This window comes from Nerophis ophidion, linkage group LG09 (genome assembly GCF_033978795.1).
Source record: "Nerophis ophidion isolate RoL-2023_Sa linkage group LG09, RoL_Noph_v1.0, whole genome shotgun sequence".
Classification (NCBI taxonomy): domain Eukaryota; kingdom Metazoa; phylum Chordata; class Actinopteri; order Syngnathiformes; family Syngnathidae; genus Nerophis; species Nerophis ophidion.
This window is the reverse complement of record NC_084619.1, coordinates 16,309,382-16,334,601: the sequence shown is the minus strand read 5'-3', so window position 1 is coordinate 16,334,601 and position 25,220 is coordinate 16,309,382. Positions and strand designations below refer to the sequence as shown.

Genomic DNA, 25,220 nt, shown 5'->3' with positions numbered 1-25,220 from the left:
CATTTCAGAAGGCCTTTAAAAAACTGAAAAACAACAACTCCAAAGTATCAATGGCTCACCTGGTGTATAGTTCCCCGCACGTCACTGGTGTGGAGTCAATGACGACATGGGATGATAATTATGTAACCACAGTATATGGCTCCGAACCGCGGGTCACAGCGACTACTTTTGATTGACAGCCCCCTCCTCGCCCCCCCGGAGTCCCACTATAAGAGGCGGGAAAAGCGCGTGTGTGATCCAGTCCGTGGATGTAGTCTGTCACTGTGGGATTCTCCTGCTCCGGTGCTGGAGGTGCCGTTTTATATCATCTCCTTTTTTTTTTAATTGTTGGATTAAAACAAACATTTAGGTAAGTCAGGTGTACTATTTTAGATATTATTATGATGGATATTTTGTTAAACTAATGATAGTGTTTGTGTTCAAAAGGCGATATGATACTCAGCTACTTGCTGCCTTTATCGTTACTCTTCCTCCACACGCTCGCTCAAGAAGGTAAGATTTCTCCCAAACGGCTCCTTCAAAAGTGAGACATTTTAATTAGTAAGTGTTTTGTGTAGATGGCGAGCAGGAGGACGACACTTCCTTCGACCTGTTCGAAGTAAGTCACATTACGCGCAGGACGCTGGGGGCCAAACAGTTCCGGGGTCCGAACTCCGACGCCCCCGCTTACCGCTTCATCCGCTTCGACCACCTGCCCCCGGTCAGCGCCCCCATCCTCCAGCAAATAGTCCGTCAGATGCAGTTTAACGAGGGCTTCGTCTTCGCGGTCAGCATCCGCCAGGACCGCAGCTCCCGCGGGACTCTCCTGGGCTTCGAGGGCCCCGACGGCCGGCGGCAGTTCGAGATCGTCTCCAACGGACGAGCCAACTCCCTGGACCTGGTCTACTGGCTGGAGGGAGCCCAGAACATCGTGTCGTTCGAGGACGTGGACCTGTCCGACTCCCAGTGGAAGAACATCACGCTGCAGGTCCGTGGGGAGAACGCCAATTTGTACGTGGGATGCAACCTGGTGGACAGCGTCATCCTGGACGAGCCTTTCTATGAGCACCTGCAGGCTGAGGGCAGCCGCATGTACGTGGCTAAAGGAGCCATCAGGGAGAACCACTTCAGGGTGAGTCAGGGCCAGGGGCGTCACTAGACCTAATACTGTACTGGGGCACAAATAATTCATGTGAGCGTGCAAAGCGCGCAAGCAAAAACAATTTTAGCACTTATTGATCATAAAAAATACATAAATATTGCTTTAAACTATGAAATCATATCAGATTATGTTGCATGGATCTTTCATTAACCACCTGAAATTAACTAATGCATTTGACCTACTTGTGCACTTTTTTACTCCAGACTTCTAAACTGCTACTGGTAAAAGCAAAAAGGAAGAGCAATGAATCTTTTTGAAATATATATTGCAGTAATCATCTGCAAATTTAACATCTAAAAAAGTAAAACAAAAAATAAAGCACCCCTACATCTCAATCAATCAATCAATGTTTACTTATATAGCCCTAAATCACTAGTGTCTCAAAGGGCTGCACAAACCACAACACAAACCACTACGACATCCTTGGTAGGCCCACATAAGGGCAAGGAAAACTCACACCCAGTGGGACGTCGGTGACAATGAAGACTATTAGAACCTTGGAGAGGACGAAAGCAATGGATGTCGAGCGGGTCTAACATGATACTGTGAAAGTTCAATCCATAATGGATCCAACACAGCCGCGAGAGTCCAGTCCAAAGCGGATCCAACACAGCAGCGAGAGTCCCGTTCACAGCGGAGCCAGCAGGAAACCATCCCAAGCGGAGGCAAATGCGATGAAGTAGTAGTTCTGGCAATGATTACCGTATTTTTCGGACGATAAGTCGCAGTTTTTTTTAATAGTTTGACCAGGGGTGGAACTTATACTCAGGAGCGACTTGTGTGAAATTATTAACACATCAACGTAAAATATCAATTATTATTATTTAAAATAATATTATTTAGTCACGTAAGTGACTAGACGTATAAGATTTTATGGGATTTAGCGATTAGGAGTGACAGATTGTTTGGTAAATGTATAGCATGTTCTATATGTTATAGTCATTTGAATGACTCTTACCATAATATGTTACGTTAACATAGCAGGCACCTTCTCAGTTGGTTATTTATGCGTCATATAACGTACACTTATTCAGCCTGTTGTTCACTATTCTTTATTTATTTTTAATTGCCTTTCAAATGTCTATTCTTGGTGTTGGATTTTATTTAAAAAATGACCCCAAAAAATGCGACTTATACTCCAGTGCGACTTATGTTTTTTGTTTTTTTTTTCTTCTTTATTATGTATTTTCGGGGGGTGCGACTTATACTCCAAAAAATACGGATATTGGGTAAATATTGAACAAATTACATATTGTTATGAACATGTCTGTTACTACATGTGGTTTGTTACCTCTGTCTGTTATCTCAGGGTTCTTTTATATCATTTAATTTCCATTTATGGCAATGTGGCTAATCCTATTTCAGATACACAAAACTATAAAATAAACACAAAACAATAAAGCCACAGTAGTAGAATAAATGAACAACTCTTGTGTGTCTGTTCAGGGAATCACTTTCTGAGACGTAAACTGTAACGTCTCGTTTTCATTTTTGCAAAGTGGTCAATCACTCTGGACAGACATGGAAATATTACAGTAACTGTTATACAGTTGACCAGTGGTTCCCAACTGCTGGGTCGTGACATAAAAGTGGATTGTGCGTCGTTTTCAGTGAGTCGCAGTCAGATGTGTGCATGAAAAAAAAAAAATTTTAGGGAGAAAAAAATCTAATTGTGGCAACAAAACCAGATATTTTTAGCCATTTTTCTAGTGACTATTAGTGAGTATTTTAGCAAAAGGCAAACCGACTAACAAGTTGGAGGAGGACTCAGGACAGACATGGAAATATTTAAAAAAAAAAATGTAAATGGGGCAACAAAACCCGATATTTTCAGCCATCTTTCTGAAAACAAATACAGAAATGTTACTATTTTTTCTGGAAACAAAACCAGATGCTTTAGCTGTAGCCATTTTTCTGGTGACAAAACAAGATTATTTTAGTCAAAGTCACACTGATTAACAAGACAAGTCTACTGTGCTATTTTTCTGTGAAAGAAACTTGAATGATTTAAAAACTTGGCTCACGAATTGATGATATGGAAAAATGTTTTTCTTCCTGAAGATAAACCATTTGAGAAGCACTCAACTCACACATGCTGACTCCAAATCACCATTGATGCAGAACCAGCAGACAATAACCGACATTATGTTTCATGTTCATTGGAAATTCCCCCGACAGCTCGTACAGCAAATGAATATGTTTGTCTTGATAGAAGGAATAACGTTAGCTAACTTAGCATCAACTTAATTAATATGTTTGTCTTGATACAAGGAATAACGTTAGCTAACTTAGCATCAACTTAAGACAATGATGTTGCCTAGCTAGCTAGGACTTCACTTACATCTCTCATTCCTCGCTTCTTCTCTGCTGCGGGCGAATAACTTTCTTAAATCTATCTAGGAGTTACAGTTTGAGTCAAATCAAAATCAAAATATTGTAATTAACAAATTGTTGTTGGCTAACGTCACCTACCTCACGCAGTGATTCGAATCCCCTCTCTCTATCTCTCTGTCTCTCTCTCTCTCTCTCAACTGAAGTCTAGATCCACACGTGAATAAATTGCCATATTAAGTAGCCATGTGCTCACTGTTTCGTGGAGTGAATACAGTAGCAATCAATTACCATACTAAGTAGTATGTGCGCTGTTGTCTATGTTATGTAGACTTAAAACTCTGAAGCGTTTTTTTTATTGGTGAAATTTTTACTGGGGCACTGCAGATCAACAGTGGGGCACGTGCCCCACTGCAGATCAACAGTGGGGCACGTGCCCCAGTGAAATATGTCTGGCGACTCCCCTGGTCAGGGCACACATTTTTCTTTTGAATTGTGGGTTAAGAAAACTTTTGAAGCATGCATTCTAAGTTACTCATTGTTCCACTTTTAGACTCTAAATTTCAACAATCTGTGTGTAAAAAAAGAAGGACAAAAAACATGTCAAGCATAAATTATATTACTCCAAGAGGCTCATTGTTGCTCAATGCTTTGAGATCGGAAGGTTGGAGGTTTAAATACGGCTGCCCTTGATTGAGCAAGGCACAAATTCCCAAATTGTGACTCTTATGTCCAGCTGAAATAGGCTCCAGCACTCCCTGCAACCCCAAAAGGGACAAGCGGTACAAAATGGATGGATTGATGGATGAGCAATAGAAAATTGATGGATGTTAGCATGCTGTGTAAATGGTTCCCATGTTCTGCAATGAGTGCATTACAAAGTAATAATATAAAAAGTACACATTTTGGACCTCTAGTTCAGTGGTTCTTAACCTTGTTGGAGGTACCGAACCCCAACAGTTTCATAAGCGCATTCACCGAACCCTTCTTTACTGAAAAATAAGATGTTTTTTTATTGTCAAATTCAAGACAAAGTTATATGTTTTTGGTAACATTTTAGTATGGGGAACATATTTTAAGTAACAAAGACTTAATTTAGAGTTATTTGGACACTAGGGGAACATATTTTAAGTAATAAAGACCTAATTTTGAGTTATTTGGTTAGGGTCAGGTTTAGGGTTATAATAAGGCCATGCTGAATAAGGCATCAATAAGTACCTAATGATGACTAGGTAAGAGCCAATATGTTACTAATTTGCATGTTAATAAGCAACTAATTAATGGTGAATATGTCCCCCATACTAAAGTGTTACAATGTTTTTTTTACCGGTGCACAAAATGAACCGTGCATGAACATCACCTTGTTCAAACAACGAAACCAACACAGTGTGTAAACTCACAACAAATTACACGCCTGCAAATCAGTCCGCTGTTGCCGATTCCTTAATACGCCGATAGGGAGAAGTTTGTATTTACACGATGAGTCGGGTGTGTTTTGACCTCCGCCGAATCCCTGAGGCCGACTCACCGAACCCCTAGGGTTCGATCGAACCCAGGTTAAGAACCACTGCTCTAGTTGCTCCTGTCAGCATGAGTTCATCCCACTTTGTTCATACTTGTATTTTGCATTTTAAACTACAGTCGTCCCTCTTGTATTGCTGTTAATTGGTTCCATTCATTTCCGCACAATACAAGTCACTCATTATAAGCCAAATATTTTATTTAAAAAAACTGTTTATGATCTGGACAGCACGGTGACACAGGAGTCAGCGCATGTGCCTCATAATACCAAGGTCCGGGGTTCGATCCTGCTCCTACTGAATCCTACTCCCTTTGTGGAGTTTGCATGTTCTCTCCGTGACTGCTCGTGTTCCCTCCGGGTACTCCGGCTTCCTCCCACCTCCAAAGACATGCACCTGGGGATAGTTTGATTGGCAACATTAAATTGGCCTTAGTATGTGAATGTGAGCTTGAATGTAGTCTATCTATCTGTGTTGGCCCTGCGATGAGGTGGCGACTTGTCCACGGTGTACGCCGCCTTCCGTCCGTGTGCAGCCGAGATAGCCTCCAGCACCCCCCGCGACTCCGCAAGGGACAAGCGGTAGAAAATGGATGGATAGATGTTTGCATGCTGTGTAAATGGTTCCTATTTTATGCAATACGTGCAATTAAAAGTAACAGTATTGAATGTACACATTTTGGACCTCTAGTTGCTCCTGTCAGCATGAGTTCATCCCACTTTCTTTATACCTGTATTTTGCATGTTAAATAACAGTCGTACCTCGTTTATTTCTGTTAATTGGTTAAATTAATGTCTGCACAATATAAATCATTCAATATAAAGCTAGAGCACAAAAAACTGTGTATAATCTTCTAAATAGGTTTTTCGACGGTATGAAAGCCTTTTAGATATGAAATAACACCCTTAAATCACTGTTACACACTTTAAATCCATTGCTTATCAAATATTTTCTGTTATGCCCCTTTAGGGAGGAGCAATTATTTCGCGCCCCCACCCCCTTTCTCCACCTTGTATCAATTGTCCATAAAATTGTTATAACTATACCTCTGCATAACATTGTAAGCTTATTAATATTAAAGGAAACAACACACCAGCCTTTTCTCATCTCCTACCAGGGTTATAGTGAAGCCAAATGCTACATAGGCATCATCATATTCTGGTACGGAAAGAAAAGCATTTCACACACCGCAATCCCCCAGGGGGGCCCGGGCCACTATTTGGTATTGTAATGCTGGCTAAGGTTGCGCCAAACAGTGGCCAGGCTACTAATCAGATCGCTCTGATTGATTTGGTCTCCTCGGATGGCCAATACTACCGTTTTATTGATATTTTTAGTTTCTTAAGCCATTTTGTGCTTGAAACACTTGGACAAAAATCTGGGATGTGGTGAAGCTGAAATATTTTGAAGCGCGATGTGGCAAGGGACGACTATATTTACATCCGTACATTGCTGTGGTTGGATAGGGAAAAAAAACAATAGGAGCTCATTTACCACTGTGCAAGGTGAGATCAGGTGTACCCAAAGTTCAGCCCAGGGGCCATTTTTAACCCTGAGACCGTTTTTGATTGGCCCCCAACATGTTATGAAAATCAAGTACATTTATTGTTAATGTGGTATATTAGATATAGAAATAACAACAATTTACTTTTTCCACCTATAACACAAAAGCTAACAATGTTACAACATATACATGGAACCTTGATTTGCGAAGATAATTGGTTCTTGATAATGGTTCGTAAATCGAAAAGTTTACATTGTGATTCCTAATTCCCCATATAATCAGTATAAACAGGAATAATTGGTTCTAGCCTCGACAAAAGTCCCTATTTTAGAAGAAAAAAACAAACAAGGCCAGGGGGTTAATGGATCAACAACAATCTCTTTATTTTCAAAACAACGCGACAACTGCAAGCTGCCCTAGTAAGGCGCGCACACACACTAAACTCCCGTTGGTGCTCGCAAAAACTTTAATAACCATGTTGCTACGAAAAAAAAATAAAGTTAAATCCTCTATGCTTTGCTATCGGCGAATGTTTGCGACATGCAATTGACAGGAGGAGACAAAGGCAGAGACACCAGGCTGAGAAGGAAGGGGAGGCAGTGAGAGGAGGGGACGGGGAAGGGATGCATTGTGCTGCTGCTTGGGAGGAGAGTCCTCTTCTTCAGGGATTCCCTCTCCTCTCTAAGTCTAAATCCACAGTGATTCCCTCCTTCTTTCCAGGCTGGTTTGTTGGCTTTTTTGGACCCATATTGGGTAGTCAAAATAGACACAACTCGGTGAATTGCAGGAAAAGAAACACACGCTGTAGGACTGTGAATCTTTGGGGGCCGCACGATTCTACTTGATTATATTCTTGTGGGTAACGATTCGATTTTGACTCGATCTTTGATTCAAAAACAGTTCTCAATTCAAAATCAATACTTTTTAATAATATTGGGTGCCAGTTCTATGATTAACTAAATTTCTTCATAAAATAGATAAATAGCTGTGATACATTTCTTTATTACTCAAAAGAAAACTGGTTTTGTTACATAAAAATGTACCCAAACGTTTAAAAAAGTCAAATACAAATAACACAACAACAGATGTTGCTACCAGCGTTAATGTCTAGCTTTTACCATGAATTGATTAACGTGGACCCCGACTTAAACAATTTGAAAAACCTATTCGGGTGTTAACATTTAGTGGTTAATTGTACGGAATATGTACTGTACTGTGCAATCTACTAACAAAAGTCTCTATCAATCAATCAATCATGTATCCCACACTTCTCTTTTGTATCGTAAGTCTGTACAGCAGATATGGGCATTACATCAACAATATGATTTGCCTCAGTGACTGAACCGGACAGATTAAGAAAAAATACTAGAATTTTTGTTGTTTTGAATAAATTAAAAATTTGTGACGAATAACAATCACGATTCATTCTAAAATCTTTATTTTGAAGCACTGAGAAGTGGCGACCAAGTAATGGACTGTGTCAACAGGATGTGACGTAGAGGGCTCCGTCTCCCCAAAATGGCTTTGCCCCGTGTGTACTGTACTGCATAGGAAGTGATGTCCCCAAAAATGTCTGTGCCCTAAGGCTTTTGGCAGCACACAAAAACATTGAATCAATGAAATGTTGGCACACAGAGGCATATTTACAGTGGCTCTATCTAAAAGTTCTTAAATAGAAACGTCCTCAAAAAGGGAGGTTTTTAAATCAAGGTTCCACTGTATTTATGTACATTGAATTGGTCTTAACATCACAACGTGCACAATGTATCAAAGTTGCCGCCTCGAAAAACTTTTTGACACCTCTGGGCTCGAAAGTTATATAGACTGTTAAAGTATATATTTTTTGTGTTACCAAACAGGGTCTTCTGCAGAATGTGCGCTTCATCTTTGACACCACAATTGAAGAAATTCTCCTGAGTCAAAACTGTGAGATTCTTAAGCAAGGTAAACTAGATTCTTTTCTTTCTATTTTTTTTTCGGGAACCGAGGGGGGTTTGGTTCTCTTTTCAGAAGTCACCCTAAATGCTGGGTTGAGTTTTGTATGTGCATGACCTCGTGGAGCTAAAGGTTGAGTCAAACATAATTATATTTGCAGTTCTGCAAACATGTGGGCCAGTCTTTCAGGTACATAAACACAAAACTCCACGCATCAAACGTTTTAGTAGGTTTTATTCCCAGCTGACTCACTTTGAACAACTGAGTAGGTCAAACATATTGCAGATTAGACATGTGGTTAGATTTCCCAGCATTACTTCATGCTTATGAAGAAAAAGGAGCGGAATGCCGTGATGGTGGCGTGGCCCACAAACTGCGCATTTCTCTCTTCGCTGGCACAGAACTTCGAATAAAACCCCAGGAAAGAAAATAGGAACAGGAAAGTGAATACCAGTGTGGGGTGAGCCTCTGATTCAAGCTGCACTGACAAACACGCACAGTGAAGTCACGCCGTTGGCTGATTAGGTTGCTTTCCTCAGCAGGATTTAAAAAAAAGACTGAATATGTATCTAATCATGCTTCGAGCAAACTTCCTGGTCACCCCCTGATCTGTAAACATTGGGACAAACTTAATCCATACGAGGTGTCCTCTGCATGACAGCCTCTTCTTTTTTGTTACCACACGTGGTGTTACATTCAGTTTTGTTTGGAAGAAGTGTCTCAAACTCATCATTTGCAGCTTTTTTCTTGGAAATTAAATGTTCCTCTCACGGAGTGAACGGTGTGCGAATCCGCACATTGTCATGGATACGCTGCGTAAAGCCCTCCCGAGGTTTGAATGATTCCAGCAGGAGGAACGGGAACCCAACTTCTGTTTCGAGTGGGCTTATTGCTGGGCAATTTTGGGTGACTTCTTGATTTAGAGCTCTCAGGCCTGCTATTAATATTGGTCATGTTGCATTGCTTGATCCAGAGCAAATTTGTAATCTGCAGTGTGCATGTGTGTGTAACTTCTTTCTCTGTCACACATTTGTAAAACTCTTCATGTCATAACTCCTGTTTTGTGGCTTCAGGAAGAAAAAAGCCGGGTGGATCCAAAAGCTTAGAACGTCATGTGGCTCATTGCACCATAAAGATGTTGTGTGTGTTTGGCATCTGTAGTCTTTTTACTTTGTTCTTCCAAGATATACTTTTTCTGCTACATCTCTGCTTCTTGCATTAAAACCTAATTTCCATTAAGCAAAGAAAACTGAAATGTGGTATTTTTTGTCAAAAGAAGTAAAACTGGACTGTCAATGTATCCTCCGATCATATCTAAAAGTCTCCTTTCATTGATAAATTGATCAAATGACTAATATATTTGATTTAATTTAATACATCAAAACAAAGTGCACTCAGGTAAACTAATCTGAAGTAAAGTATTTGGTGGCAATGATGCTTAACACCCATCTAACAACCAAGACTAGAGTAAGCTCTAAATGAGCCAGGTTCATTACCTCCTGATCTCATCCGAACAAAAAAAAAACATAAAAATCCATCTGTGTGGTCACTCCAGTTTTTTAAGTTTCTATTGGATATGTCCATTTATCCAAAAGATTGATTAAGATTTATGATACTGTTTTCTTATCATGATAGGTGAACGCCCACATTTCAGCTCACTTCCACTCTTCCTCTACTAACTCTGCTTTGTCATTCTCCTGTGGAAAGATTGACCATTAGTAACCCTGATGACGCAGCATCTGTTTGGGGGAACGCATAAACACCATAATCCTCATGCAGTCGCAATCTTTTCTCTCTTGGCTTCAAAACAACTGGAAATCCCTCCATTCCCTGATCAGTGTACTTCTGTTTTCCATCCCCCTGACATCGTCGCTGCTCCCAGATGACGGCAATATCGTGAGCGAGAGCACCGAGATCATAAACGTGAGTCCTTCCATCACGACCAACATCATCGGCCAGAAGAGGGACGACACAGGCGGGGAAATGTGCGAACGCTCCTGCGAGGAGCTGAGCACCATGTTTCAAGAGCTCAAAAGCCTCCGAGTGGTTGTCAGTAACCTCATTGACGGTTTGCAAAAAGTGGTAAGTAGCTAAGTACAACCAGATTCAGTCATGGATGAGCTTTGGATGTAGAATTGCCAGAAGCTTGCCGTTGAGTAAAGGAAGAGAACCTTGTCATTTTAGAAGCTTCAAGGTTACGAGGTCATTCAAAAGCAAAACAGTGAGCGACCACAGGGTTGTTTATAGATGCCCAAGATAGCTCAACCCCCCCCTGACTCCTGGTATTTGTGGCACTGTGTGTAAAACAGACTATGACATGCTACATGTGAATATAGGAAGTGTTCCACTGGCAGCGTTGGGGTCCGATATAATGTCTGGCTGTGTTTAAACGGCCCATGTGTTTCCTCTGGGAGCCTCCCAGCAATAAGAGAGTCTGGGCATGAAGCTCGGAAAAAAATGGCTGCGATGAGAAGGGTCCCTGAGGCTCTTCCAGACCAAGTGGTGTCTTAAGATTCAAGATTCTAGCGCTGCTTACTGCTGCCTCCCTTTTCCAGCACACAAAGACACACAAAACTTTGGCAGCAGTTTATCCACCAACAGTTGCCAAGAGTGCAGGACTTCAGCCAGAGCTGTCCTGCTGTCCAATTGGGTTGAAGGTTACTACGAGCATTTCTTAGTTTGTTATTTATAGTAATAAGAATCACATTTTCAAATGACAGTTTTACAAGCACCTACATTTTCTCATCAATCATTCTTCCCTGTGGTCCAGTCAGCTTCAGTTGGAGCCTTTAACACACAGGATAAGGTCATTGGAGGATTTTACCCTTTAGGTAGCTGGATACTGACAGTTTTTTGAAAGTTCTTAAAGGGTTGACGTAAATTAACAGATTGTTAATTTTAAAAAGTTGAGTGTCATGCACTAGGGTGACACCTGCATACGACAATTGAAAGTGTCAACCCAATGGAATACAGTGAGTCATTTACTTTTTTTCACAGATGCCATAACCGTAGACCCCACCAAGGCATAACTGTAAATGTGTGTCTGTAAACACGGGGACACAGAATCCTGCTGTCATATATTTAGATGTGTGACAACGTTCATCCCACAATCTGATGTAGTTGTGGGACAGCAACATTTACATTCAACAGAGCAGGAGATGTGTGACACAGGTGCTTTACCTCAGGCACTGCCGCACTTGTGTTAAAACTCTGACACTATCTCCACAGCAGACTTTGACCATGCACTTTGTGTTGCTACTGAAAAACCTGTCAAAACGCAAGCTCTTTAGGGCAGTATGATTCAACCACTTGTGGTGTTGTTGTATGCCAGACGGAGGAGAATACGGTGATGAAAGAGGCCCTTGGAAAGATGAAGAACTCCAAAGAAATAAACATGTGCTGGCAGGATGGCCGGCTGTTTGATGACAAGGAAGACTGGGTTGTAGACAGCTGCACCAAATGTACCTGCCAGGTAAGGCCGGGTCATAAGATCTCAGCAGAATTTTGTATGCGTATATGAAACTATACTCAATAGATCATAAATGGAGTGTTTTTGTTTGTCTGTTCATCCAAGCATTTATTATTTATTATACTGTTGGGGCTTTGGCATCAGCATTAAGAATAGATCTGACCAATCCAAGTCTATGATCATGAACTGATGAAGCCTCTTCGGAAGACAGTCGAAATGTCTTCCAAGACAAACTAACAGTCCAGTTGTGATCAAATAAATGCTGTATACTATGTTGAGTTTTCTATTACCCTATTGACCTGAACATAAGATGGGACTTTTTCCCTAGAAAACGACTCAGTTGTCTCATATTCGGGGTCTCGAGATTCATACATTGTCGCATCTATCGACTTCTTCCCAATAGAGTTAAAGCATTTCTTCCTGACACTCACACACAAGTGACCTGGAGAGATCTTGCCATGACAGATATTGAAAACATGATTTATGATTTATCGATGAGTTGATCTGGAAAATATTTTTCCACCAATTAGTTTTGACAAGAAGGGATCATTTAATATTCATGTTTTTTATGTACAGTATTACTTAGGGATATAAGAGTATCAAAATCTACAGTAAAAAAAGCCATGGTACAATATTATTGTGGTATATGTCAAAAAAAAGATGCTGAAATGTGTAAAATTAAGTGGCAGGAATGTTAATGATAAACATTTTTACTGTAATTAGACACAAATATAATGCTTAAATGTTGTAATCATATTTATTACTACAAACATGTATTCATGTGCAAATCATTGTGCAGGAACATCAACTGTTTCAAGCAAATATTAAGCGCCAAGGCACCACAAAAAATTACACTCACCGAGTTTTCGTTTGATCACGTCACGGAATTATTGTGAAGACTTTGAAACCGTAATACCGCAGTATCTACAACACCGTTTCAGCCCTAGTATTACGCCATTGATACAGTACATTCTTGTGAAAACAGGCTCTATGAAATAAAAAAACCTATTATCCATTTTTCTTGGCTTTGATTCATCTCATTTTCTTGGACAGGAATCCAAGGTAGTGTGTCATCAAATCACCTGCCCTGCAGTGGCATGTGCCACACCTACGTTCATCGATGGCGAGTGTTGTCCCGTGTGTCTACGTAAGTATGCAGCAGCTATTATCCTGTGCCTTCCGACCTCCCTCACAACTAGTAGGCTGCATTTAAGCTATATGTTTAAAGCTTATCTGTAGAATGTTGATCATTTGTTACATTAACTTTTTCTAGAAATTCTCCTTATAAAAAAGGAAACCACAAAACAATGCAAAATATAATTGCTTCACAACTCGATAACACAAATACAGTATTTAAAACATTTTGCTTTAAATACTGTATTATGCACTTCACTAGTCATTGCAGACTATGTTGAACTGAGGGTGTTGATTTAGGTGTGAAAAATGTCTTACCAAAAGTACCTCAGCAAAAAAGATATCTATGATGTCCAAAGTGTTGCACAAACATTTAGAACAAGCATAGATGAAAGATGTGAAGTGTATTCATTAGGTCTTGTTTGATGTCTATTTCAACAAAACATGTGTTAAAAGTCAAAAGTGCATGACATATGTGTTCTTTGAAACGTTTCCGTTTTTAGCAAAGGGAAGTGAGCATGGTTGGTCTCCGTGGTCTGAATGGACTGAGTGCACAGTCACCTGCGGGACAGGAACCCAGCAGAGAGGAAGGTCATGTGACGCCACGAGTAACCCCTGCACAGGTCCTTCAATTCAAACTCGAAAGTGCAGCCCGGGAAGATGTGACAGTCGTGGTAAGAACATAAATCATTTCTAAGAATTTCCATTTTTGGAATGATGTGTTAGGAAAAAAACTGGGAAAACCGAATCCCCTTTCCACAGACCACAGATGAAATCCCCCACAGTGCAACATTCCTTAGTTGGGTTGAATCCGAATGAGGTTGGACTGCATGATTGGCTTGTGGGGTCTCCCCAGTAGAAGTTATTAAAAAAAAAAACACAAATTAATGTCCAAAAGCCTAGTAACTCACTTTTGGCTGTAATGCAATATTAATGACTCCTGTCATTTTACATAAAATATACAAATTAAGGAATTTTTGCTTGGTGAAAATAATACATTGACTGTGTTGGAGATTGCCCTGTGTCATTGGTTGGGGTTATAGTTACACTGCATCTGGCTGAATGAATCTAACCACTGGATGATAGCTTACAAAGTGTGACGTAAACTGGCACAAAACTCTTAAAGCCTCTTTGAAAGTGAGCCATGGCCTACAATACCACATAATATTTACTTGTAGAAAACATGATTTTTTCTTTGGCAGGTTTTTTATTCTTTAATCATTCACTTTTGTTCTCTTCATGTCATATGTTTGATGCTTCAGTTCGCCAAGACGGAGGATGGAGTTTGTGGTCGCCGTGGTCGTCCTGCTCGGTGACGTGTGGAGACGGCCAGATCACCAGGATACGACACTGCAACGCACCCATGCCACAACTGGGAGGCAAAGACTGCGAAGGGAACGGGCGAGAGACTCAGCGCTGCACTGCAGAGCCTTGTCCTCGTGAGTACTTTCACAATCAGCACCACTGCTTTGTGCTTCCCCTGAAGCAACATTCCCCATGTGTTTTGGACTTGTCTCCTACAGGAAATGTTGGCCTAAATCAGCTTGGTATGTTTTTCTTATAGTGTTAAGTCCCAGGCGTCTGACTCAATGGCTACTACACAAATGCAGCACCCAAGGGAGTTGTTTTTAGTCAAGCATATATTTTATAAATTTACACCAAGCATGCATTTTTTGCCTTTTAGGACACAATTTTTAACTAGTTAATGAAGTTGTCGTTTTGGCTGATTATATACACAACGGCAGTGTTATTTTGTAGCCTGAAAATGCAAGTATTTGAAAACAACATTATTTTGAATTACACTGAAAATTGCCATCAGGACAAACTGAGACATCCCCAAGTCCTTTTGTTCCACCCGGGGCTCGAACTTGGCTCCTCCAAGTGAGAGTCGAGAGCAATAGCTGTCAACTCGGTGTCCAGTGCAAACACTTCACTTATTAGGGAGTGAGGTATATCAACGTACACATTGCACAGCTGCACTGCCTGGCCTCGGTTATGCTAGTATCATAAATGTTCCGCGGACAAAACGTACAATATTGGACTAAAGATAATGAAGTTAAAGACTCATTCAGCTAAATGTATACATAGACTACAACACTATTATAGCAGCGATATGCATTATTTATATACATACAATTTTACAACTTCAACTGTGCCATCAAAAAGGCAGTTGTGCATACCAGTCTGGCATGCACATTGCAATGTTTTTAGTCATTTTTTGCAAGTGTTTGTAGTTTGAGTTTTTATTAATGCACTGTGAGACGAAGTGGAATAATATCAAGTACGCATAGACACCACATGTTTGACTGTCTTGTGCATACATTGTTATTCACTGTAAATAATAACAGTTTTTTAACACCAAGCTTTTTAACATAAAGCCTCATATGTTTCTTGTATGTCAGTCGATGGAGGGTGGGGACCGTGGTCTCCATGGGCAACCTGCTCTGCAACATGCGGCGGTGGAATCAAAAGTCGCAAACGTGAATGCAACAGCCCTCATCCTCAGTACGGCGGTAGGAAATGCATCGGAGAGGTCAATGACAGCGACAGCTGTAACAAAATAGACTGTCCTATTGGTGAGTTTTTTATTATAGACCAGAGACTCGTTTGAGATAATTCTTTCTCCATCCTGACCCAATTATTTAAATTATACTATTAAATAAAAAAAAATTGTCTACCTATTTTTTTTATTAATTTCTTTTATTTATTTTCAAGCTTATTATGTGAATGCCTTGCAGATGGCTGTTTGTCCAACCCATGCTTTGGGGGAGTGGTTTGCAACAGTTCCCCGGATGGTTCTTGGGAATGCGGGCCATGCCCGGCTGGTTTTCGTGGAAACGGTACCCACTGTGAAGATATTAATGAGGTGAAGGTTTTGTCCTACAATCTATGCATGCCTAGGTATGTCTAAGACACATCCTTGCCTTATTGAATTTGTCATTCTTTTTTCTCCTATTTTAGTGTAACATGGTTTCTGACATCTGCTTCAACGTGGGCGGGATGCAACGCTGCATCAATACAGATCCAGGGTTTCACTGCCTGCCCTGCCCTAAACGGTACAAGGGCACCCAACCTTTCGGGATGGGCGTAGAGGCTGCCAAGAAGAACAAACAAGTGAGGCACTCATCTTGAACTCCAAGCGTTACATTCATCGACTGCAAAATTAGGTACAATTGCTAAATCTAACAACAATGACAAGACCTTACATAGTAAAAAAACCCTTTATTGACATTTTGACATTTAATGTAAACACAGTTAGCACAGAAGGGGAAAAACATGTTGGAACTTATTTATCAATTGCAGATCAAGACACTTAAACATTAAAACCACTATATTTCCAAAAGTATTTGGCCACCCATCCAAATGATATCCTAATCACTTGACCCGCCACAGGTGTATAAAATCAAGCACTTAAGCATGGAGACTGTTTTATACAAACAATTGTGAAAGAATGGGCCGCTCTCAGTGATTTCCAGCGTGGAATTGTCATTTAATGCCAACTGTGCAACAAATTCAGTGGTGAAATTTCCATCCATCCATTTTGAACCGCTTGTCCCTTTTTGGGGTCACAGGGGGTGCTGGAACCTATCTCAGCTGCATTTGGGTGGAAGGCGGCGTACAACCTGGACAAGTTGCCATTTCATCGCAGGGCCAACACAGATAGACCGACAACATTCACACTCACATTTACACACTAGTGCCAATTTAGTGTTGCCAATCAACCTATCCCCAGGTACATGTTTTTGGCGGTGGGAGGATCGTCGCTCCTAAATATTCCAAAGTCAACTGTCGGCTTTGTTATAAGAAAGTGGAAGAGTTTGGGAACAACAGCAAAACAACACAATGGAAGCTGAAGCGCATAGTGCAAAGACTTTCTGCACAGTCTGTTGCTACAGAGCTACAAACTTCATGTGACCTTACAATTAGCCCAGGTACAATATGCAGAAAGCTTCATGGAATGGGTTTCCACGGCTGCATCTAAACCATACATCACCAAGTCCAATGCAAAGCGTCGGATGCAGTGGTGTAAAACACGTCCCCACTGGACTCCAGAGCTGTGGTGACGTTTTCTCTGGAGTGATGAATCACGCTTTTCCATCTGGCTATCTGATGGACCAGTCTGGGTTTGGAGGTTGCCAGGAGAACGCTACATTTTGGACTGCATTGTGCCGAGTGTCAAATTTGGTGGAGGAATAATTATGGTGTGGGGTTGTTTTTCAGGGGCTGGGCTTGGCCCCTAAGTTCCAGTGAAAGGAACTTTGAATTCTCCAGGATACCAATACATTTTGGACCATTAAATGCTCCCAACCTTGTGGGAACAGTTTGGAGCTGGCCCGTTCCTCTTCCAACATGACTGTGAACCAGTGCACAAAGCAAGGTCCATAAAGACATGGACGACAGAGCCTGGTGTGGATGAACTGGACTGGCCTGCACAGAGTCCTGACCTGAACCCTATAGAACACCTTTGGGATGAATTAGAACGGCGACTGAGAGCCAGGCCTTCTTGACCAACATCAGTGTGTGACCTCACCAATGTGCTTTTGGAAGAATGGTGGAAAATTCCTATAAACACACTACGCAACCTTGTGGACAGCCTTCCCAGAGGAGTTGAAGCTGTAACAGCTGCAAAAGGTGGACCAACATCATATTGAACCCTATGAGTTAGGAATGGGATGGCACTTCAAGTTCATATGTGAGTCAAGGCAGGTGGCCAAATACTTTTGGCAATATAGTGTATATTCCTACCCATGTGTAAGGAATAAGATATTTGAAACTCAGTGTTTCCACAAAGCGCCTGAAAGACTACAACACACTGTGCCCCTTTTGATTGTGTCACTTTTTTTGGCCTTTGCCGATGCCCATCTTTAATTCCATGCCCCAGTTGCACAGTGATTTGATTTGGTAATACAGGAATTGTCTCACCGTTGGCACTGAATGATTCCATTTCCAAGTTTTTGATCAAAGGCCGGCTTTTGCCGCCACTTTCTTCTCTTTGAGCTCATGGCGTGGCATGCGAAGTTATATTTTGGTCCTCTAATGAGTGGCAGCTGTGAATACCTAAGACTGCAGTAGTAAGCCACAGAGGGATGTGCGATGCATTAAATGCAATTCTGTCAAATCAACAGCGTTTTGAAGCGCTTGGTCTAAAATGTCTTTCTTGTTCGTCTCGTTTTTGGTGCCCCCTGTATTTTGAAACACTCCTTGTAGACAGGCAGATGACAATAACCACAGAACATTCATTCCCTTTGTCTTTTTTCCGTATAGGTATGTGAGCCAGAGAACCCATGCAAGGACAAGACCCACGACTGTCACAGATCTGCTGAATGTATCTACATCAGCCATTTCAGCGAGCCCATGTACAAGTGTGAGTGTCGTACAGGTTACGCCGGTGATGGTCACATCTGCGGGGAAGACTCAGATCTCGATGGTTGGCCTAATCATAACTTAGTGTGTGGAGCAAACGCCACCTATCATTGCAAGAAGGTATTACATTGAACCGCTTTTCCTGTCGTCATCTACGGAAACCAGCCTGTAATGAGAAGGCATTAATCTGCTTTTACAGGACAACTGCCCCAGCCTGCCCAACTCTGGACAAGAAGACTTTGACAAAGACGGCCAAGGAGATGCATGTGACAAAGATGACGACAATGATGGAATCCTTGATGAGAGGGTGCGAGACAACATGACCACTTGTCAGACGTGTCAATCAGTTCTCTAAGGCCACAGATTCCTCTAACAAACTAATTTGCTTTCAACCACAGGACAACTGTGCCCTCCTTTACAACCCCCGCCAGTTTGACTTTGATAAGGACGAAGTCGGTGACCGCTGTGATAACTGCCCTTATGAGCACAATCCTGCCCAGATTGACACCGACCACAATGGCGAAGGGGATGCATGTGCAGTAGACATTGATGGAGATGGTAAAAGAAACTTAAAATTGCACTGTTAAAATCTAATACAGATGGTCATGCGATGATTGTGTTTTCATACCTATATAATCCACCTTTGTTTACTTAGAAATTCTGAACGAGAATGACAACTGCCCACTTGTGTACAACACTGACCAGAAAGACACAGACATGGATGGAGTCGGTGACCAGTGTGACAACTGTCCACTGCTGCACAACCCTGAACAGGCATGGTCACACACTCTACCTCCAAGCCACTAAAAGTCTTCACACTCCTAATCTTTTGTGTTGTCCCTAAACAGATTGACATAGACAACGACCTGGTGGGAGATCAGTGTGACAACAACCAAGACATCGACGAAGACGGCCATCAGAACAACCTGGACAACTGCCCATATGTGGCCAATGCTAACCAGGCAGACCAGGACAAGGACGGCAAAGGAGACGCTTGCGACTATGACGATGATGACGACGGCATACCCGATGACAGGGACAACTGCAGGTTGACACCCAACGCAGACCAGCTTGACTCTGATGGTAAGGTGGTTTGGTTTTTTACTTCGATCATGTTAAGATTACTATTCCAAAAAGTCAAAATACCGACACCAATTTGAACTTACTCGATCACAAGTAGGAGTCCTACATTGGTTAAGTATTGAAAAATTCAAGTCTGACAATGTTATCACCCTTTTTCCTTATTCTTTAAATGTAAAATGTAAGTTAACAAGATTACACAGAGAATCAAAGTTAAAACTACATATACAGTATATGTGTATGTATACAGTGGGGCAAAAAAGTGTTTAGTCAGCCACCGATTGTGCAAGTTCTCCCACTTAAAATGATGACAGAAGTCTGTAATTTTCATCATAGGTACACTTCACATCCTGTGAGAGACAGGATATGAAAATAAAATCCAGCAATTCCCATTGTAGGAATTTTAAAGAATTTATTTGTAAATTATAGTGGAAAATAAGTATTTGGTCACTTAAAACAAGGAAGATCTCCGGGTCTCACAGACCTGTAACTTCTTCTTTAAGAAGCTCTTCTGTCCTCCACTCGTTACCTGTATTAATGGAACCTGTTTGAACTCGTTATCCGTATAAAACACACATGTCCACAGCCTCAATCAGTCAGACTCCAAACTCCACTATGGCCAAGACCAAAGAGCTGTCGAAGGACACCAGGAAAAGAATTGTAGACCTGCACCAGACTGGGAAGAGTGAAGCTACAATAGGCAAGCAGCTTGGTGTGAAAAAATCAACTGTGGGAGCAATTATCAGAAAATGGAAGACATACAAGACCACTGATAATCTCCCTCGATCTGGGGCTCCACGCAAAATCTCATCCCGTGGGGTCAAAATGATCCTGAACTGTGAGCAAAAATCCCAGAACCACACGGGGGACCTGGTGAATGGCTTACAGAGAGCTGGGACCAAAGTAACAAAGGTTACCATAAGTAACACACTACGCCGACAGGGAATCAAATCCTGCACTGCCAGACGTGTCCCCCTGATTAAGCCAGTGCATGTCCAGGCCCGTCTGAAGTCTGCCAGAGAGCACATGGATGATACAGCAGAGGATTGGGAGAATGTCATGTGGTCAGATGAAACCAAAATATAACTTTTTGGTATAAACTCAACTCATCGTGTTTGGAGGAAGAAGAATACTGAGTTGCATCCCAAGAACACCATACCTACTGTGAAGCATGGGGGTGGAAACATCATGCTTTGGGTCTGTTTTTCTGCTAAGGGGACAGGACGACTGATCCGTGTTAAGGAAAGAATGAATGGTGCCATGTATTGTGAGATTTTGAGCCAAAACCTCCTTCCAACAGTGAGAGCTTTGAAGATGAAACGTGGCTGGGTCTTCCAACATGACAATGATCCCAAACACACAGCCCAGGCAACGAAGGAGTGGCTCCGTAAGAAGCATTTGAAAGTCCTGGAGTGGCCTAGCCAGTCTCCAGACCTCAACCCCATAGAAAATCTGTGGAGGGAGTTGAAAGTCCATGTTGCTCGGCGACAGCCCCAAAACATCACTGCTCTCGAGAAGATCTGCATAGAGGAATGGGCCAAAATACCAGCCACTGTGTGTGCAAACCTGGTAAAGACCTATAGTAATCGTTTGACCTCTGTTATTGCCAACAAAGGTTATATTACAAAGTATTGAGTTGAATTTTTGTTATTGACCAAATACTTATTTTCCACCATAATTTACAAATAAATTCTTTAAAATTCCTACAATGTGAATTCCTGGATTTTGTTTTCACATTCTGTCTCTCACAGTTGAAGTGTACCTATGATGAAAATTGCAGACCTCTGTCATCATTTTAAGTGGGAGAACTTGCACAATCGTGTCATCATTTTAAGTGGGAGAACTTGCACAATCAGTGGCTGACTAAATACTGCCCCACTGTATATACAGTATTAGGGTTGTCCTGATACCAATTTTTTATTACCGGTACCAAAATATATTTCAATACTTTTCAAAATAAAGGGGACCACAATAAAATTAAATTCTAGGCTTCATTTTAACAAAAATTCCTACAATACGTTTAACATATGGTTTTTATTGCACTCAAAGAAAAAATTTCGAACATTAAAACAAAAATTAAAAGGCATTAGACACATTGGGCTTTTCGTGTTGTACTCAAAGAACAATTTAAAATGTTGTATATTACATATAGCCTCAACTAATTGTTGAAGCTTTGAAAGTGGAATTCTTTACAATTCTTGTTTTATGTAGAGCTTCAGTCGTTCAACAGTCCGGGGTCTCTGCTGTCGTATTTTACGTTTCATAATGTGCCACACATTTTCAATGAGAGACAGGTCTGGACTGCAGGCGGGCCAGGAATGTACCTGCACAAAGCCACGCTGTTGTAACACTTGTCTTGCTAAAGTAAGCAGGGGTGTCCATGATAGCATTGCTTGGATGACAACATATGTTGCTCCAAAACCTGTAAGGACCTTTCAGCATTAATGGTGCCTTCACAGATGTGTAAGTTACCCGGGCCTTGGGCACTTATACACCCCCATACCATCACAGTTGCTGGCTTTTGAACTTTGTGCCTATAACAATCCCAATGGTTATTTTCCTCTTTCTTCTGGAGGATACCACGTCCTCTGTTTCCAAATATAATTTGAAATGTGGACCCGTCAGACCACAGAAGGCCTTTCCACTTTGCATTAGTCCATCTTAGGTGAGCTCGGGCCCAGCCAGGCCGGCGGCGTTTCAGGATATTGTTGATAAATGGGTTTTGCTTTGCATAGTACAGTTTTAACTTGCACTTACAGATATAGCGACCAACTGTAGTTACTGACAGTGGTTATATGAAGTGGTCCTTACCCCATGTGGTGATATCCTTTGCACACCGATGTCAGTTCTTGATGCAGTACCGCCTGAGGGATCAAAAGTCCGTAATATCATCGCTTACGTGCAGTGATGGTAAAATCCCTAAATTCCTTGCAATGGCTTGTTGAGAATTGTTTTTCTAAAACTGTTCGACAATTTGCTTACAAATGGGTGACCCTCACCCCATCCTTGTTTGTGAATCTTTGAGTGCTCAGAAAAGCGCTATACCAAATAAAATGAATTATTATTAATTACTTAGCATTTCATGGAAGCTTATTTTATACCCAATCAATCATGGCACCCACCTGTTACCAATTAGCCTGCACACCTGTGGGATGTTCCAAATAAGTGTTTGATGAGTATTCCTCAACTTTATCAGTATTTATTGCCACCTTTCCCAACTTCTTTGTCACGTGTTGCTGGCATCAAATTCTAAAGTTAATGATTATTTGCAAAAAAAAAAAAGTTTATCAGTTTGAACATCAAATATGTTGTCTTTGTAGCATATTCAACTGAATATGGGTTGAAAACGATTTGCAAATCATTGTATTCCGATTATATTTACATCTAACACAATTTCCTAACTCATACGGAAACGGGGTTTGTATATGGGCATAACATGGGAGCGAGTTAACTTTATTACCTGTCGATCCGACTGCTTGTTATTTAATTGTTTAGCTATGTTTGAAGCAAAGGTGGTAATAGTTTAATCATGCCACCTTTGGCAATCAGTGTTTTAAAGCAGAGCTTGCAGCGTGGCGCTTCCATGTTTAAAGCATCATATTTATCGATAGTATTGAAGCCGAAATACCTTCATATTGCACTTTACTTTTTATTAACCAGTAGAATTGGCCTTTTTGCCATTTTTCCTCTACTTGCTGTTTCTCCTTGTGCGCTTTGTAAGTGTTTGCATTAAACATGTTCCGCCGCGCTGTGCGTCACCGCATGCGGATGAAAAATAGTACCGGAATTTTTTAAAGGCATTATAGTACCAGTTTTAATTCATTAGTACTGTGGTACTTTATTAGTACCAGTGTACTGTACAACCTTGTACTGCAGGGGTAGGGAACCTATGGCTCTAGAGCCAGATGTGGCTCTTTTGATGACTGCACCTGGCTCTCAGATAAATCTTAGCTGACATTTCTTAACGGTAAGTAATGAATAATTCCGCTGGTAATCACAGTGTCAAAAATAACGTTCAAAATACAAAACATTCTCATGCCTTTTAATCCATCCATCCGGTTTCTACCGCACCTGTTCAAGAATTCGCATTAATAGTAAGAAGTATTTTATTTATTGTTGGTTAGCTTCAGAATAACAATGTTATTAAAAAGAATAAGAGACTTATTATACTCAAAAAATGATGGTCTTACTTAAAAATGCACTCATTTAGTTGTATTCAGTCTTAAAAAAAGGATTATATGGCTCTCACGGAAATACTTTTTAAAATATTTGGCTTGTATGGCTCTCTTAGCCAAAAAGGTTCCCGACCCCTATTGTACTGTGTATATATATATATATGCCCTGCGATGAGGTGGCGACTTGTCCAGGGTGTACACCGCCTTCCGCCCGATTGTAGCTGAGATAGGCGCCAGCGCACCGCGCAAGTACCTCAAATTCAAACTGCACTTTCATTAAATATAAGATACAGAATTTTATTTGGCAAACAATTTTATTGTTTGGCAAACAATTTTATTGTTTGCCAAATTTTATTGTTTGCCAAAGCGCTGGTAAGAAGCACTGATGTCGAATCGTTCATACACTAAATCAAATGGCATCGAATCATTCATACACTAAATCGAATAGTTCTGTTTATTAAAATAACTGTTTTGAATCGCATCATAACCCATGTTTACGATGCCAATCTAATCATCCATAACAAAGAGATTTACAAATATATAAATACACACACATATATATATATATATATATATATATATATATATATATATATATATATATATATATATATATATATATATATATTTATATATATATATATATATATACATATATTTATATATGTGTGTATCTATATATATATATGTGTGGGAAAAATATGTATGTGTATATATATATATATATATATATATATATATGTATATATATATATGTATGTGTATATATATATACATATATATATATATGGATGTGTGTGTAGATATATATATATATATATATATATATATATACATATATATATCAATATATATATATACATCTATATATATCAATATATATATATATATCCATCACGCTGTGCGTCACCGCATGCGGATGAAAAATAGTATATCCATAAATATATATGTATATATATATATATATATATATATATATATATATATGTATATATATATATATGTATATACACACATCCATATATATATATGGATATATATATATATATACACATCCATATATATATATATGGATATATATATATGGATGTGTGTGTATATATATATATATATATATATATATAAATAATCTAATCATCCATAACAAAGAGATTTACAAATATATAAATACACACACACATATATATATATATATATATATATATATATATACATATATTTATATATGTGTGCATCTATATATATGTATGTGTGGGAAAAATATGTATGTGTATATATATATATATATATATATATATATATATATACATATATATATATCAATATATATATATATCCATCACGCTGTGCGTCACCGCATGCGGATGAAAAATAGTGTATCCATAAATATATATATATATATATATACACATCCATATATATATATATGGATATATATATATATATATATATATATATCCATATATATATATGGATGTGTGTGTATATATATATATATATATATATATTGATATATATATTGATATATATATATATATACATATATATTATACATCCATATCTATGG

At 39.9% G+C, this 25,220-nt stretch overlaps 1 protein-coding gene across 2 annotated transcripts in view; it reads left to right on the top strand.

Moving 5' to 3' along the window:
• Window positions 1–201: 201 nt before the first annotated feature.
• Window positions 202–25,220, top strand: part of thbs2a (thrombospondin 2a) — a 38,486-nt gene continuing 13,467 nt past the window's right edge. For both annotated transcript variants that reach the window (XM_061910426.1, XM_061910425.1), the window contains exons 1-17: window positions 202–349; window positions 427–492; window positions 558–1,111; window positions 8,356–8,440; window positions 10,314–10,513; window positions 11,763–11,903; window positions 12,954–13,047; window positions 13,538–13,708; window positions 14,297–14,473; window positions 15,437–15,610; window positions 15,773–15,900; window positions 15,996–16,148; window positions 18,300–18,518; window positions 18,598–18,705; window positions 18,797–18,956; window positions 19,054–19,172; window positions 19,247–19,481. In XM_061910426.1, coding sequence (XP_061766410.1) covers window positions 432–492; window positions 558–1,111; window positions 8,356–8,440; window positions 10,314–10,513; window positions 11,763–11,903; window positions 12,954–13,047; window positions 13,538–13,708; window positions 14,297–14,473; window positions 15,437–15,610; window positions 15,773–15,900; window positions 15,996–16,148; window positions 18,300–18,518; window positions 18,598–18,705; window positions 18,797–18,956; window positions 19,054–19,172; window positions 19,247–19,481 — 2,779 coding nt within the window. In that variant the 5' untranslated portion in view covers window positions 202–349; window positions 427–431. The remainder of the gene's footprint in view (window positions 350–426; window positions 493–557; window positions 1,112–8,355; window positions 8,441–10,313; window positions 10,514–11,762; window positions 11,904–12,953; window positions 13,048–13,537; window positions 13,709–14,296; window positions 14,474–15,436; window positions 15,611–15,772; window positions 15,901–15,995; window positions 16,149–18,299; window positions 18,519–18,597; window positions 18,706–18,796; window positions 18,957–19,053; window positions 19,173–19,246; window positions 19,482–25,220) is intronic.